The sequence below is a fragment of the Silurus aristotelis genome, assembly GCF_946808225.1.
Source record: "Silurus aristotelis genome assembly, chromosome: 4".
In the NCBI taxonomy this organism is placed as follows: domain Eukaryota; kingdom Metazoa; phylum Chordata; class Actinopteri; order Siluriformes; family Siluridae; genus Silurus; species Silurus aristotelis.
In genome coordinates this window covers 22459424-22478135 of record NC_139577.1, presented here as the reverse complement: position 1 = coordinate 22478135, position 18712 = coordinate 22459424, and the positions used below count along the sequence as shown (strand labels likewise).

Genomic DNA, 18712 nt, shown 5'->3' with positions numbered 1-18712 from the left:
AAGTAACAATTTTCCCCAAATATTTGCATTCAGAATTCAATATTTTTCTAACAAAATTGAATAGTAATGTGCCCTGTTAAACATATGTTCTAAAATAGGAAATACATGCACTATAATAATGAATAATTGTATTTATTTATTCATTTTTATTTTTATTTTTTGTTGAAAATGTTTTCCCACATCATTACAACAGTAGCCCCAAACCACACAAAAAAAGTATTCTACAACATTAGTTAGGACAACAGCCCTATATAGCACAGCAAATACAACAGTAAACAAGGATAACAATATAACAGTATTGTTTTTTTATTAGTGAAATGCAAATTTGTGGTTGAAATTATACAACATTTTGTTGTTTTTTACTTTCTTTAAAGGATAATTATTTACTCTAGTTTCTTACAGTCAGACTTAAAACCTTATCATCAACATCATAAATCACAAGTTATTGTGAAAAAAGAATGTCTTAATCTGATCAGACATCAACAACTTAATAATAAGAGGTATTCAATTACGGGAATGGGAATATGATGCTGCAGTGTCTAGTTTATTACATAGATTGAATCATTAATCAACTGATGACTGCAAAGCAGCCATGAGCACATTGCGAGCATCTTCAGCGAGTTCATTAAGACAACGCATCAGCATGTAGAAAATAGTTACAAATGACAGTGACCCAGCTACCAGAGATCCCAGAAAAGGAATTAAACCAAGCCAGTATTCTGCTGCTGTTTCTAAAGTAAAAAGACTTGCATTTGGCAGCAACTTAATAACCAGATCTTTGGTTATTTCTTTATTTAGAGGAGATTTCAACACAGATTTTAGCTCCTCAACTGACTTCCCTGAGTGCTCAGACAGTTTCTGTAAAGAGTCTGGGTCCAAACCGAAGGCATTATAATATCTATTTAGCTCTGTCACCAATATGGTCACATCTACACTGATTGATGCAGCTGCATTTAAGAATGGTATTGGCACAGCTGCAACTGAGGCAGAGAGCAGAGCCAACTTCCAGATGTTTTTCTGCAGTGCCTTCTTTTTCCTCTCATTGATCTCTAGAGTGATGTTTGGAAGTGCCAGCATCAGTACATCTCTCTTGTACTGGGGAAGTTCCTTCTCTATTGTCTTCTCAAGGTGGTTGAAATCATACAGACTCAGTTCAAAGCAAGAGATCAGGAAGACACTAGGAGACTGTAGACCAATCTCTTCTAGACCTAGAATAAAAATGGATTTAAAACATTTTAAAATGGACAATTTACCAATACAATGATCTAAAACATTCAATAATCAAATATCATTATTGTCACCTAAATGTTACTTCCCAAATTTTAATGTATTTATAAAAAATATATGTAATGGTATTAAATGAGTTAAAAGTTGGCATGAATGAGTTAATGTAATGTGTAATATTAAAAGTAAACCTTTAATGCAGTTGTTTCGAATTATATCCAGTGTCTGTTGTTCATTAAAAGTCTTCTTTCTTTTCTCAGCGTCAATGTTGCTGTCGATCTTTGAGCGAATGAAATAAAACTTCTTTTTCATTTTATCTATTTCTGCTGCCAGATTCACATGGCATTCTCTGAAACGATCTGATGCGATGATGATGAAAAAATCATATTGTTCAAATTGAACATGTTTGAGATATTCATCAGCTTTAAATCTGGGGGATCCAATGCCAGGGAGATCCCACAATTTGACATTTGGGAATTTGGGATAAGGGTAATTAGCAGGTTTTGTAGTTGTCTCAACAACACCAGTTGCTGCAGACCCTTCATCTTCATCCCCTAAACCCCTAAAGGCATTAATAAATGTGGACTTTCCAGATCCAGTCTCTCCTGTTACAGCTATATTCAGTTCCACACTGTCTAGCTGTGCAAAATAATCTTTAATCTTGTCAACAGCTGATGGCAGATCTTCATTGGCTAGTGACATTCTAATGTCTTCAATTTCAGCATGTTCAACGAAGTAATAGTCATCCATCTAAATAGAAACAAACAAACATTTTTTTAACTCATTGGTGCTCACACGTGCACACACTAAATGACCAAAAAGATTGTGGCTCTGAACCTCCAAATAATATTTTTTTTCCCTATCTATTGCTACTTTATTTTAATCCCACAATTGTAAAATGCCTCTGAATGATCACATCCATGCAACAAAATATAATAAAAAGTTTTGGACTGTAAATGAAAATAAATAGGATTTAAGACTACACAGGACAATTTTCTCTAACCAAGTACACCACTGAAATGTTTACCAGAGTGTCTATATTGTTCAACATTCTTTGTGAGATTCAGTATATTACAGAATAATGTAAGGTCACATAACATTCAGTACAAATACAATTCCACTTCTTAGCAGATATCACAGCCTTCAAACATGGCCCCAGGCACTGCTCACTATCAAAACTTTGTACATACTGTAAATCTGTCATTTTTCTCTTTTTTTTTTTTTTTTCTTATGTCTTTAATTTATGACATAGGCTGCTAAGGATACACAGAGTAAGAATTTATCTGTATGGTGTTACAGACTGTGGTTTATACAGGTAATTCACTGCATGATCTTCACTGCTGGAAGGTGCCCTATCTTGTTGCTCATTAAAAAAAAAGGCAAGGAAGATCGTGCAATGTTAGTGTTCTAGTCTAGTGAGAGAATGCAAAAGTGTCATATTTTACCTCTCACAAGTCTAGGAAGAACTGTTCAGTTAACAGCATTAGTGATTCACATTGACAACATCTGAACTACATTCACTTTTGCAGAATGATTCATTTAAAAAAGATATTAGAGACACCAAATTGATGCTTTTTCCGTTTTAGTTATGGATGAATCAGAGCAAAGCATTCTAACTAGTGCAATTAATGATGTGCTCAAAGACCTTTCATCTTCAGTGCTGCAATCAGTTGTGGAGACACTGAATTTAGTTGCAGTAACAACTCCTGAAGATTTTCATTGTTTAGGAAGTAGATCTCCTGCCAGTATTATGGCCCTTTCAAGCCAGAAAACTTGTATGTGCCTGGAGATGTTTCGGTAGGTACATTTCATCGTATGATTTCATAATGTTTAAAAATGTAAATGTATTTATAAATTATTTGGTTTCATAAGTGATCAAATAAAGGTAATTTTTCTTGTTTTGTCATGATTCTTGTCTTGGCGAAGACATGGCGGTAGACAAGTTACCAGCAACACAATGCATCATTGTCTGAGGTTATTTTGAATAAAAAATATTTATTGCTATATTTTACAGTTTATTCACAGTTAAACTGCTGAAGGAGGAGAAGGAGAGGAGAAAGACATCTACAGAGACTGCAGGAAAAGGAGAAGTGTAGGAAAGTGGAGGTTCGGGGTGGTACTTTAAATGTTGGTACTATGACTGGTAAAAGGGAAAGAGATAGCTGATATGATGGAGAGAAGAAAGGGAGATAGGTTGTGTGTTCAGGAGACCAAGTGGAAAGGGAGTAAGGCCAGGAACATTGGAGGTGGGTTTATCATGACTGTTCTATCATGGTGTGGATGGAAAAAGAAATGGTGTAGGGGTGATTCTGAAGGAAGGGTACAGTAAGTGTGTAGTGGAGGTGAAGAGAGTTTCTGATAGGGCGATGATCGTGAAGCTGGAAGTTCAAGGGGTGATGATAAATGTCATCAGTGCTTATGCTCCACATAAGCACTGGAGTGAGTTGGATGAAGTGGTAGAAGGTGAACCTAGGAATGAAAGCTTGGTGATTGGGGCGGATTTGGATGGGCATGTAGGTGAAGGGAACAGAGGTGATGAGGAGGTGATGGGTAGGTATGGCTTAAAGGAAAGGAAGGTGAAAGGGCAGATGGTGGTAGATTTTGCTAAAAGAATGGAAATGGCAGAGGAAGTGCAGGATAGCATAAGGAGAAAAAGGTTGGCAAAACAGAATTGGGATCAACAGAGTGAGAAAAGTAGACAGGAGTACAAGGAGATGCATCAGCAGGTGAAGGAAATCCAAGGAAAAGGTATATGAGGAGCTGTATGTGTCAGGAATTCACCTGCCTTGCCCCCTGTGGCGGCTGTCATGCTGCCACTATCTCTACCACTCCCGGCTTCAATCACACACACCCGGGACTCGTTAAACACTCATTTCTGGCAGCTATAAAAACCCCTCACTCACACTCACTCTCTGTCCGTTGTTGTTTGTTGGTATATGCATAACCCTAGGTGTTCCTTCCCTTACGGACTCTACAATCTCTCTACGGCTGCGCTTTCTCCCAAAGCGCACCCCGTATTACCCCTTTCCTCCCATGCATTCGTTCCTGGACTATGTGGACCTCGCCCCTTCAGGGCGTAAGAGGATGAAGAGTGGATAGTCGGTTGGACCAGATGACATACCAGTAGAAGCGTGGAGATGTTTAGGAGATATGGCAGTGGAGTTTTTAACAAGATTGTTTAACAGGATTTTGGAAGAGGATGCCTGAGGAATGGAGAAGGAGTGTGCTGGTACCGATCTTTAGGAATAAGGGAGATGTGCAGAGCTGCAGTAACTACAGGGGAATTAAGTTGATCAGTCACACCATGAAGTTATGGGAAAGAGTAGTGGAAGCCAGGCTGAGAGAAGAGGTGACTATTTGTAATGGAGAGTGGGTTAGAGAAGTGAAGAAAAGAGTGCAGGCAGGGTGGAGTGGGTGGAGAAGAGTGGCAGGAGTGATTTGTGATATAAGGGTATCTGCGAGAGTAAAAGGGAAAGTTTACAGGACTGTGGTGAGACCTGCAATGTTGTATGGATTAGAGACAGTGGCATTGAGTAAAAGACAGGAAGTGGAACTGGAGGTAGCAGAGCTGAAGATGTTGAGATTTTCATTGGGAGTAACGAGGATGGACAAGATTAGAAATTAGTTTATTAGAGGGACAGCCCATGTAGGACATTTTGGGGATAAAGTGAGAGAGGCCCGATTAAAATGGTATGGGGTTTAGTGGTAGGAGAATGCTGAGGATGGAGCCCCCAGAAAGGAGGTAAAGAGGAAGGCCAAAGAGTAGGTTTATGGATATGGTGGTTGAAAGAGGCAGATGTAGAGGACAGGGGGTATAGAGACGGATGATCTGCTGTGGAGACCCCTAATGAGAGAAGCTGAAAGAAGAAGAAGAAGATTCACAGTTAAAATGTTCTAGGTTTAAAGAACCAGAGGTGGGAAGTAATGAAGTACAAATACTTTGTTACTGTACTTAAGTAGATTTTTTTGGTATCAGTACTTTACTTCACTATTTATTTTTCAGACAACTTTTCACTTTTACTCATTACATTTTATACACAAATATCTGTATTTTCTACTTCTTACATTTTCAAAACCGGTTCGTTACTTTAGTTTTAATCTATTGATTTGGTGAAATTACATAAACCACAATCACATCGAATAAAAATATTCTCTGATTATGTAATCGGTCTGATTACATAAGTCAGTATTATTTATACCAAAAATCCCATAAAACCACACCATACCATAAATCGGTATATTTATGATAAAAGCTTCTTGACTTGATTTGAAGAGGTGCAGTTTCTCCGGTATCACCTCATTAACTGTCCGTGTGGAAACACAGCAAAGGTTCCGTTTGGTGTCCTGATGATTTGCGTGATTTAAACCCCCATTATTACTTTAAAACATTTACAATAATTTTTTGTCTTCATGCGCTATGTTAAGTTCGGTTTCATTTATAATAAACATACATTTGTATAACGCATCAATATTTTTCCATGTTGCTTAAAGTATTAAAAACAGGAAGTATTAATATATGATACATTTAGAACAGATAGAAATGTGCGATTAAATATTAAATTTGATTGACAGCCCTTATATTAAAATGATGTGAGGTCCAGTTACCAACGTGAAAGATAAAACAGGAAGAAGTATTAACTACTTCTTACTCAAGTACATGTCAGAGCCAAAACATCTTTACTTTCACTTGAGTAAAAAAGTATAATCAGTACTTCAACTTTTACCCGAGTATTTCAAAACATGAGTATCTGTACTTCTAATTAAGTAAAGGTTGTGTGTAGTTTTGCCACCCCTGCAAAGCACTATTTATTTCACTAAACTTCACTATTTAAACTATTTACACAAATACAAAAATTGTTAAAAATTATTACGTTACCAAACGAAAAAGCTTTTAAATGTGGATGAGAAGAAACAAACTTTGCATACTTCTCAACTGTTCCCTCTTATTTCTTTATTTCTTTTAAGTCTCGCTTAACTTGCTTACTGTCAGGCTGATGGACATGACGCCGAAGCGGAAATAACTCAAGCATAGTTTAATAAGCAGTTCAACCAAAAACACTCATAAGCCGTGAAGAAAAGCTAACAAAGAATATCCGCTCGGGACGAGTAATCCAACACAAAAGTAAATGTCCAACGGAAAGCAAAACTTGAAACGAAAGTAACTCCACGGCAAAAAGTAATCCGACGCGGAAACAGAGTCTGGCGCCAGAACCAGCGGGAAGGCTGGCGGTCGCGGAATGATCAGCAAGACATTCAAGAACCGACAGCCTGTGACTCGAAAACGTGAGTTTATATAGTCTGATCCATAACGATCCAGAGTTCTTTTCTTGTTGTGCTGTGTTCTGCTTGGTTACATATATCAATAAACTACCAAAAAGTCCGTCTCTCTTTTGTTGTCTTTGTTTCACCGCACCCAGAGATGGCAAAAGTACATACATCCTTCACTTAATTAGAAGTACAGATACTGTTTTAAAATACTCTGGTAAAAGTTGAAGTACTGACTATACTTTTTTAACGTTAGTCAATGTATGTTAGTTAAAGTTAAAGTAAAGAAGTTTGGAATCTGACATGTACTTAAGTAAAAAGAAGACATTAATATTACCTGTTTTAATGTCACGCTGGTAACGGGAGCTCACATCATTATATTAAGGCTGTCAATTTGATTAAAATATTTAATCGCGATTAATCGCACGATTTTCATCAGTTAACTTACGATTAATCAATTTTTTTGATCTGTTCTAAATGTACCTTAAATTAATACTTTTCACATTTTTGATTCTCTAGTCAACATGGGCAGAGACAAATATTGATGTTTTATGCAAATGTATTTTTTTTATTAGTAAAACCAAACTCAACATAGACCATTAAAACCAAATATTCTTGTAAATGTAATAAAGTAATTATAATGTGTATTAAAGTATGTAAATCATTAAGCTGATACTTAAATCAGGACACCAAACAGAACCTTTGCTAGGTTTCCACACGAACGGTTAACGAGGTGATACTGGAGAAACTGTACCTCCTCTAACTTTCATACAGATGAAATCATCAGAGATTTTTTTTTTTGTGAATTGGTTTAATAAAAAAAACCGAGCTTTCTATTAAGATATTTATTATGTCTGTAAGGCAAGTATTTAATGATTCAGGTTGTTTTATTTACATTTCTGTGAAGAGAGAGGGTGCTGTTTTCTTTATTTTACTAAAGCACAGCATTTTTTTGTCATTATGAGTAGACCTTTTACAGATTCGAACCATGTATTGCTCTTATCTGTACAATAAAAAAAGACAGAGTAATTAGTTAGTAGTTAGTTTCGGTGTTATAAGGAAAAAATGCCACAAAAAGCACGGACGAGTTTGTCGACCCGAGAGGGTTAATTGCCGGATTTGTGCATCATGGCGGATTTTGGTGCTGATTTAATTATTGCACATCAATAATGAAAAAAAAAGGTTTTTTTAAGTTGATTTTTCAGTGGATATATTATATATATATATATATATATATATATATATATATATATATATATATATATATATATATATATATATATATATTATATATATTATATATATATATATATATATATATATATATATATATATATATATATATATATATATATATATAAAATGTATCCACTCTGAACATTCACCATATAGAACACAAGCATCACTCACTCCCTCTTTCTCATGTTTGTCATATTACTAACGAGCCTGGTTTGGAAAATTCTAATGCAATCTTCTATATGATTATTATATAAAATATAATATCTATATATAAAATCAAAATTTAACTATCACATCATAAATTATGCTAATAATATTAATGTTAATTAAGCTTATACTCAGTAATGTTAAACAATGCTAGCATAAGCTAAATGATACTATATAAACTACATTTCTTTTTTACTCTTCTTTTGAAAATAGTTTTGTATAAAGGCACAATATTGCATTATACTTGAGGCTTGTTGAAGCAGGTGTTGCTATTTAGGTTAATGATATAGGGTATATGGTATATGGTATACTCTCTGGTAAGGTTTTTAATACTTGTATGTGCAGCCTCTTATGCTAGTCAAGAGTCATGTGGTTTTACATTTATCTATTTTTAGTCCATCTGTCCAGCTACACTTGCTGCAAACATTTTAAGCACTTGGACCATTAAGCAGCCTGGACCATTTCAAGTCAAGTAAAGTCAAGAAGCTTTTATAATTTCAATCTTATATAGCTGAACACTGAAATGAAAATGAAACAACGTTTCTCCAGGAACCTGGCGCTACATACTTTAAACAATATAGAGCTACATCAGATAACATAGAGCTACATAGCATAACACAGAGCCAAGGACTAAAAAACAATTTCTCCATAAAGTGCATTGTGTGCAACCTAGTGCAAACAGTGCATACAGACAATACAAACAGAACAGTGCAGGGCAGATACACAAAATACACAAAGTAGCGCCAACCAGTATATATTCTGTATTATTATGTTATACAGTACAATGTGCAAAAAGGAGAACTGTAAACAAACAGGGCACTTGTAAGCATATACACTTCTGTATATTACCTGCTGGTGGCATAAATGTATGTACAACAGCAACAATTGTGCAGACTCCGGCCTTTTCTATCATCGTACCCCAACCTTTTACTTATGGTCTACTAAGACTGATCTGCTCCATGTGCAAATGAACATATAACAGTCAGTAGGAAACACAGGTAACATATAGACAGCACAATGGACAGTAGACCAAATTCATGGATAGCACAATAGTCGTTTTTCTTAACGTATAGTCTCTAAACGCAGTTATTATATTTTAACTCATTATATTATACTGGGTCCTTGCCTGTTATTTTCTAGCTACTTAAAATGACTTCTAAACTACTGTCAATAATGGTAAGACTTTTTTTACATATTGATAAATATTGTTCAAAAAAAAGATTTCAACAAGCGCCAAAAAAATAACCAAAATAAAAGTTTATTACATTAGGAATTATTTTAGGTAGCTAACCTGATAAACTGTGTGACTACACTAGGCTAACAAGAAATACAAGGAGTGGCACCTGTTCACTAATCTAACGTGTTTAGACTTTCAGCAGCTCCTAGGTGATGAAAGTAGTAATATACAATGTAGGCGTACACAAATCTTTACCTCTTATAAAGGCAAGGGGAGAACACAGGAAAAGCCAGATAGGCCTGAATGTCTGGACAGGCTTACAATGAGCAAAGATGGTGCTAACACAGGCTCTTCAGGGTTCTACTTATAAACCAAAGACTTTGCCATGTTTGTTTGGGTTCATGTCTTCTGATTTCGTGAATTTCTGTCAACCACTTAATGATAATGGGTAGATGGCTCCAACTATAGAAGGACAGCATCATGGGTGGGCAATGTTACAAAGTTTTCCTTTTTTTTTTCTTTCAGGCCAGTATTTTTTAAACTCATTGTTATTAACATTAAATAGACTACAAATAATTTGCTTTTCTTTTAATTAATATAATATACACTGCCCCTCCAAAAAAAGATCAGACACTAATATTTAGTTGGACCACCTTTAACTTTTTGTACAATCACCGTGGCATTGTTTCGATAGGGAAGAAATCCATTGATGGAACAACCTGGTCATTCAGTATATTCAGGTAGTCAGCTGACCCCATTCTTTGGGCACATAATGTTGCTGAACCGAGAACTGACCAGCTGCAGCAACCCCAGATCATAGCACTTTCCCCACAGGCTTGTAAGGTAGGCACTAGGCATGATGGATACATCAGTTTTATCTGCCTCTCTTCTTACCCTGATGCGCTCATCACTCTGGAACAGGGTAAATCTGGACTCATCAGACCACATGACCTTCTTCCATTACTCCAGAGTCCAATCTTTATCTTCCTAGCAAATTAAAGCCTTTTTTTCTGATTAGACCAACTGATAAGTTGTTTTCTTAAGGCTACACAGCTGTTTAGTCCCAATCCCTTGAGTTCTCTTCATATTATCTGTGTGGAATTGCTTTTACTTTCACTATTACATATGGCCAATAGTTCTACTGTTGTTTTCTTACTTATTTGTTTAGTTAAATTGAGGTGGTGACTTTTTTTGGAATGGGCAGTGTATTTGAAAACCTTATTAAGCAAACAAACATTTAACCATATTCAAAACCATATTCACATTGAAGCATATTCAAACTGTCACGTGATGTCTCTACATTCCTTCCCCTTTTAATTTTTGTGACATCATCTGGTCCTATGCAGGCCTTAGAATGAATTAAAAACAACCTCAGATGGACAACACATGACATATTACACTGTCATAATTTATTTTACAAAAATAGAACCAATACGGGAAAGCCATGAGTGCAAAACTAAGTATACTTTATGAATTAATAACTTGTAGAACTACCTTTAGCAGCAGTAACTTGAAGTAATCATATTCTGTATGACTCTTACCTCACTTTGGAGAAATTTTTACTTACTATTCTCTACAACGTTGCTACAGTTCTTTTAGGGTTGTGAGCATTTGTTTATGCATAGCTCTTTTTAGTTCCTACTACAGCAATTGCAATTGTGTTGGGTTGAGGTCTGGACTTTGACTGGACCACCTTGATTCTGTTCTTTTTCAGCTATACTGCATACTACTACATTAATGTACATTTGTACATTTTAGGCTCACTGTCCTGTTGTATTACCCAACTTCATTAAGCTTTAGCTGTAGGACAGATGGCCTTATATTTGACTCTTGCATACTTTGGCAGCTGTAAGATTGTACTTAGTTTTTTCACACATGGCTTTTCCATTTTGGTTTTATTTTTGTCCAAATAAAAAATAGCACAGTGTAATATGTCATATATGTCATGTATGTATTGTTCATCTGAGGTTGTATTTACCTAATTTTAAGACCTTAAAAGAGAAGATAAAATGCAGTAAAACCCCGTTGTACAAGCATAATTCGTTCTTGGAAATTGCTCGTACGTTCAAACTGATTTTCCCCATAGGAATGAATGTAAAAGTGATTTAATCCGTTCCAAGACCTTGAATTGGTTATTTTAGATGACCTGAGCCAGCTGTGCCATGTCTGTGGGGAGTAAAGTGGTGATAATAACTGGGTATTTACTGTTTTCTATGGGCAAGATTATTCACTATCTATCACAATTTAATAATTGGTTACAGTGTCTGTCTAGTGCCTTGAAGGGGGGGGGGGGGGGGGGGGGCAGGTTATGTCCATGGTAATAAAATGAAATTAACTATTTATATATATATTTTTTTACTTGTGTATCCGAGTAATTTTAGTGAGTCTAGGTATTAACGCAAAATAAATACGCGATTAGAATTCACGCAGGTGGTTTTAAAAGCTAATGATTACATTCCTGAATTTATTCTGCCATTTACAGGAAGCTCTATACGTTTTCTTTAAATTGATCTTTTAACGTTAGGACCAAGAAAACATTTGACCCAACCTTCCGTGTTTTTAGTGCCATCTACAGGAAATACGACGGTACTGTCCGGGTGCACGTGAAGGGAGGTTGATTTCAGACCGGGGGTTTGAATTAGGCACAACACCGGCATCGTGGGTTTGCTCGTGCCTTCGAAATTTGCTCGTGAAATAGGGTAAAATTTTGCGAGCGAGCGAGTTTGCTCGTACTATAGGTTGCTCGTACAACGGGGGTTTACTGTACATAACGCTATAGAATTCAAAGAGGGTGTACTTCCCTTTTCAAATTATTGTAAGAGCTAGAAACAGCAGAGCAAAACACAAGAGAATATCTTATATTTAAAACTTGTGTTTAATAAAAAAAAAAAATGTATCCTACCTTTACACAGGAGAATAAATATTTTATATACCTGTACTTGAGAAGGGCTGATATACAATGGAAAATGTGCTGTTGCTCATAGATAACAATGTTAACTAACTCCACCCAGTGTTTGAAGGTAACATTCACGGAAGTATTTTATGAGTTGGGCATGGCCAAAGTGAGGAACAGCTCCAGGAAGTGCCTAACATCCTCTGGGCCAATAGCAAACAAGATGTAGGCCTGTGCCAACCTATGCATGTTATACCTAAATCAGACTTTAGGCCTTACAGATTGCAATATCCATTAAAACAATAGCTCACTGGAAAGATCTACAGGCCTACAGTGCACTTAGTTGGACCCCTGAGGCAGAAGGGGCCTTTAAAAAGTTAAAAAGGGTTCTTTAAAACACACCTACATTGGGCATTCCAGGTCCTAATAAACCATTCATGCAAACAGTAGATGAAAAACACGGATGCATGACATCTGTTCTGCTGCAAGACCATGGTGGCAAAAATAAGACCAGTAGCATAATTTTTAACCAAACTTGATCCAGTGGCAGCAGCACTTCCAATGTGCTTCAGGGCTGTGGAAACTGCTGAGAAGGCTGTGAATGCCTCAAGAGACATAGTGGGATATAGTATCTTAACCCTTTTGGTCCCACATGCAGCTTCACAGCTTCTCCTAGAACCAAAAACAGCACACATGACAGCAGCACGTTGGCTGCAATATCACACTATTCTCCTCAAAATACCAAATATAATGTGAAAAGATGAACTGCCCTTAACCCAGCTTCTCTTCTTCCCACAGAGGACGATGGAAAACCACACAATTGTGTTGACCTTGTTAATGAATTTTGCTCCCCTAGGCCAAATCTCCAAGAAACAACTCTTCTGAATAATTAGAGGGATACCCTCTCATCTGTGTGGTTTAAAAACCTGCAACCCTCTCTTTATTACCGTTAAACACGCAAACAAAGATATGTAGCAACATTACATTTTAGGTGCAGACGTGAACAGCAGAGACCCAATGGCTATTACCCGAAAACTCACACTTCCATCGCAATCTCATTGAACGTTTCTTACACCATGGAAGACTACAATCCTAAACTGGATGATGACATCGATGCTGAAGACAGTTTAATCTGCACAATTATTTTAGCTTGCGGTTTTTTGATTTAGACTTTACTCGCATATGTGTCAGGGAATTCTTTTTCCTACAAAAACAGCTGTTTGTTATTCTTTGCTTAAGCTTGGAGAAAACCCATCTTAACGAAGGCAGTGTTTAAAATCAGCAGAAGTAACACAAACAGAAGGTCTGATATGAGTTGTAGCTTTCTTGTAATCATTGATTAAATGCAATGAGATTTTGTGTAAATTGTAATCTATCTAACTATGTTATTAACGTTTTTTAAGATCTGTGTAGTTATAGATGAACTTTCTTAATTTTTTCTCCAAAAGGACAAAAAGGAGAAATATGTAATGGAAAATTTTAAAACATTCGAAACGTGCTTGTATACTCATACAACTCAATTTCAACAAGGACAGATTAGAGCGCAACACACCTACATGCATGTACAGAAAACCACACTGCCAGATGGAACAAGATTTTTAAGGAACACCTTAAGGAACTGAAAACTTGCTCAAACTAATGGCTGCTAGACAAGACAGGATATATACTCCTTAGAGAGAGCACCCAATGAGGGCTCTCTCTCCTGACAGCGTTTTTAAATGCTACTGTACATGAGACGATTTTGTTGTTATCCTGACTTCTTATTATTATTTGACAGAGAGAGTAGAGAGATTTTCATGACAGGTGTTTTTAGAGACAAGAAAGGAGATGTTTTCTGTTTGTAAACTCAAACCAAAACACCATTACATTGTCCACTATCCTGCTTTGATACACAAGTTTGGCCCACTAATAAGATTGTGGACAATGAGATTTGAAAGTAAGCGTTCCTATTTTAAAAGATGTGTGAGAAGACCAGTGAAAACAACTGTGGTAGATGACAGGACATCTTTCCCAGGTGAAGAAAACAAAAACAAAACATGTACAACTGGCCACATCACAAACACCCTCCAGGGCTTAGTTGTGTCTGTGTCTGTCACAATCTACAATCAGAATGAATACTTTGGTTTACTACCAGATGCAAATGGAAATATAAAAAATTGGAAGTGCTAGAATAGGTTAAATATATCTAAAAACAAAACACAATGAATGTGGTCAATCATTAGGCAAGCAAAATATATATTTTTTGTGTGTATTATTTCTATTGCCAGATTCTTTAAAATGATCTGATGCTATGTTGATGAACAAATCATAATTTCCCAAACAACCTGTTTAAGATATTTATCTGCTTAGAATTTTGGTATAGGATTAAATCTCACATTTTGACAATCAGGAAAGGGTAAAAGTGATCGGCTCTCTACTGGTCTTTACAACATCTGCAGAGCCTTCACATATTCGTACCGATATTTATAAATGAATTAATTCCTTCTATCTTACATTCATTCATCCTCTGCCTCTATATGTGGATTTGGCAGCAGATGAATGAATGAATGAATGAATGAATGAATGAATTTATAAATTAATTAATTGAATGAATAAATAACGATCGTGTTTTTTGAATGCAGACATTTGTTAAAGTTTGCTGAAATAAGTAGAGGAGTTAAGTAGAATAGATATTTAGAAAATTAAACATTATACGTAAAAAACACAATTATATACACATCACAATTGTATAATCCAAAATGGGGTCTAACTAATGTAAACTATTAAATTAAAATTTTCAATTTATTTTATTTTATTTAATCAATTTAATTTGTGCCTGGTTAATTGATTACAAAGTTTAATCAATAAAAAAAAGTGTGCAAAAGTCTTTGTTCAGAAATGTTACTAATAATAAATGTCCTTAATAAAAAATGCCAAGCAATTTAAGTTTTTTTTCTCTATAACTGTACTGAAACTGAACCGAACCATAAATTAAAAATCTTATTTCTGATACGAAGTAAGAAGCAACAGTGAAAATGCACTAATTCTAGTTTCTTTTTTATAACCCTGAATTTATATCATAATAATGCATAAATTCCAGATTTATATAGGACCCAAATGTATGTGCATACCTGTTGATCACACTTTCTGCTTCACTTTTTAAAGCATACAATTTTATATTATGCTGCAGATTCCCTACAGTGGATCTTGGGGTACAGAACCTGTACCAGGATTACAATGTTAATGTCAATCAAAGTCAACTCAAATTTGTGTGCCACACAGAGCCCTGACCTCAACCACACTAAACATCTTTTAGGAAAATTTTTGTGTGTCCCAGACCTCCTCATAAAACCTCAGTGCTCAACCTCAGCAGTGATATGTGGCTTAATAGACAAAAAATCCTCAAAGCAATGCTGCAAAATCTAGTAAAAAGTCTTCATAGAAAAGTTGAGGTTGGTGCAACAGTGATGATGCAGTGTAGTAGTTTTATTTTAAGAATGGAGAGTACAGTTTTTGCATTTTATTAAGAGCTAAAATAGCTTTTATTTACTTAAAGTGTAGAAAGAAGAAACTTTAATGGACTGATTTAGAACAAAAATTATGTTCTTATATAAAACATTCCATGTTATTTAGGTGAACCACAGAGGGATTTTTGTATCACTCTTTGTCCATCTTCACTCAGATCATTCAAGGCAGATTTGAGCAGGAAGTAGGAGGCTACAAAGGAAATACCACCCGCAATTACAGAGCCAAGAATTGGGACTCTGCTCTCCAGCTCTTTAGCCAAGAGTTGATGTCCTGAGGCTACCTGATGTAGCAAGTCTTGCACTGCATTTGCTGACAGCTCTCTGCCAACTGTGGAGGTTATCTCACTCTGAAGCTTCTGTAGAAAGACATAGTGTGGGAAATTGTAAGAAATTTAAATTATTAGTGAAATATGGACATGTAAATAGATATTCAAAGTAACACCTGTTATTTAGGTTTATTTAGCTTGCTTATTTATCTAGAACAACTTACAATTGAGATGCAACTAAAATAAAAACAGTAAAACCTTGTAAAAGTAAAAATGTGTCAGAATTTCCTCGAAATGTGATGCAGTAGCCAATACCACTTCTTTCTCATACAGTAACCCACTGCATTTTGTTGCTTGCAATAATTATCCTTCAAAAACTGAGAGCGAAATAAATAAAAATATAATTCAAAGTACTGTACCTTAAATGATATGCCTGTTATATTCGCTAATCGATGAAGAGAATTTGCATCTAGACAGAATGCTTGCTGATAATATTTTAAAGTCTCCATCAGTTTGGGAACAATAGAATTGGTTGAAGCTCCCCTTGTGACAGTGCTCAAGCACACCACAATTGCTTTCTTCCAAACATCTTGAGCAAGTGCTTCCTGTTTGCTTTGTATAATCGATGCACTAAGGTTGGGTAGTGACAAGAGCAGAGCATGTCTCTTATGTCCCTCCAGTTGTCCTAGCAAAGTCATCTGGAGTGCAGGGAAGTCATAGCACTGTGGACGAAAGCAGGAGAGCAGAAAAACCTGTGGTTGTTCTATTTGACCATTTCTGAGATACTTTTCACAGTCTACACGGAGGAGGTTCAAGACGTCATCATCAGACAAACCTCTCTGACTCCTGCGTCTAGCATTTGCCTTCAAATCTCGATCCACTTTGTTCCTGATTAAATAAAACTTCTTTTGAGCTTGCATAATATATTTAGCCAGTGAAGAATGACATTCTTGAAATCTATCAGATGTGACAATGATGAAGAAGTCATATTTTAGAAGATCAACATCTTCCAGATAGGTTCCAGGGTGAAAAGAGGGAGTCCCAATCCCTGGTAGGTCCCACAGCAAGACATTACTAGCAGTGGGATGTGAGTATGGTAAAGCATTCTGAGTGGTTTCTGTTACACCTGTCTCTGCTGCTTCAGGGTCATCATCAGAAACCCCACGGAAAGCATTGATAAAAGAGGACTTGCCTGCACCGGACTCTCCTGTAACTGCAATGTTTAGAGTAACTGATTTCATCTCTAAAAGCATGCCTTCAACCTGTGCCACAACATCCGTGACCCCACGGGAGTGCATGAAGCTGTTCATCTCATTGATCTCCACTTCACTTATTGTACCCTGGGATGCCATGATAATGCTTAGTGGATGAAACCTGCCAAATAAAAAGGTAAATAAATTTAAACAACAGAATAGTCCCGGTTTATTATACATTCTTTTATATATATATATATATATATATATATATATATATATATATATATATATATATATATATATATATATATATATATAATACTATTTTGGGAATATAGTGTATAATACGGTATGAGATTTTTGAGCTTTGCATTCCACATTTAGTCCAAATTTGCTCTTATAATTCCCTTCACTCTTCTGGGAAGTTGTTTCACTAGATCTTGAAATGTGCTAATGGATATTTGTGTTCATCAGCCACAAGCTATTATGAAAGGCAGTTGCTGACGTAGGTGAAGACGCCTAGGGCGCAGTCAGCATTCCAGTCAGCATTTTCATGAAGCGCACTTTGTGCCCAGGGGCATTGCCATGCTGGAACAGGTTTCTCTATGCAAGACTTAAAGCACTTTTGTACGTCGATCTGGATAAGGGCGTCTGCTAAATGCCGCAAATGTAAATGTAAATGTAATGTTATTATACCACAAAGACGTCCTGTACAATTGAGTGCCTTCAGCTTTGTGGTAACCGTTTGGAAATGAACCACATATAGCAGGGAATGGTCAGGTGACAGAATACTTTTGGCAATATAGTGTGTGTGTGTGTGTGTGTGTGTGTGTGTGTGTGTGTGTGTGTGTGTGTGTGTGATCATTGGCTTGGCCGTTTTGCCTCTACTAATGAAACTGAAAATATCAATAACAGATTATTTTCTTTCATTTTCTTTCTGTCGAGTTGCATTGCGTGTTATTGGTTACTGCGTTTGTTCTGCGTTAAAATCCTTGTTAGTTTTATTTAAATTGAGTGTCGCATTACTCAGACCAATAACAAATAGACTTAAAAATTCGTATTATGAACTAGTGCCAAAAATGATAGTTCTATCCTACCTCTACACTGGAGAACAAATACCGAAGAATGCGTCTCTGGCAAGTGAGAAATTCTCTCTCTCTCTCTCTCTCTCTCTCTCTCTCTCTCTCACTGACACACAAAGGAAAGAGAAAGCGAAAGTGCTGATTGGCCATTTCAATATGCAGTATTATATACAGTGGTTCCCCGGAACTCCTGGTGGTTACGTTCTAAGACCCGCGCGAGTTCCCAAAATCCGCGAATTTGGGACGCCACCCCGCAGCCCCTTTGGTACTTTAGTGAATTAATCTAGACATTGTGTCACTAGACATTGTAGTCAAGTCAAGTCAAGTCAAGAGGCTTTTATTGTCATGTCTACTATACACAGTGGTACACAGTAAAAACGAGACAACGTTCCTCCAGAACCCTGGTGCTACACTAAACAACATAGAGCTACAACACACAACATAAAGCTACATAAAATGCATCGAGTGCAACCGAGTGCAAACTACTTTAATACAATAATGTGCATGGCCGCAGGAAGTGGGGGTGCTGGGGGTGGTGCAGCACCCCCTATTGGCCAGAGAGATTTTTTTTTAAAGTAGGCCTATTAAAAATATTTTGCACAATTTATAAATTCCTTATGAATATTTAAGGAAATGATTTTGACACACGTAGGCTAT

At 36.2% G+C, this 18712-nt stretch overlaps 1 protein-coding gene across 1 annotated transcript; it reads right to left on the bottom strand.

Moving 5' to 3' along the window:
* Window positions 1–116: 116 nt before the first annotated feature.
* Window positions 117–18190, bottom strand: LOC310724766 (uncharacterized protein). Its single transcript, XM_083539041.1, has 6 exons — window positions 18071–18190; window positions 16197–17151; window positions 15612–15867; window positions 12015–12109; window positions 1416–1974; window positions 117–1208 (listed from the first exon to the last, which is right to left on the bottom strand). Exons 2-6 carry the CDS (start codon window positions 17127–17129, stop codon window positions 565–567), a joined length of 2487 nt encoding a protein of 828 aa, XP_083395167.1. The 5' UTR covers window positions 17130–17151; window positions 18071–18190; the 3' UTR covers window positions 117–564.
* Between the last annotated feature and the right edge of the window lie 522 nt (window positions 18191–18712).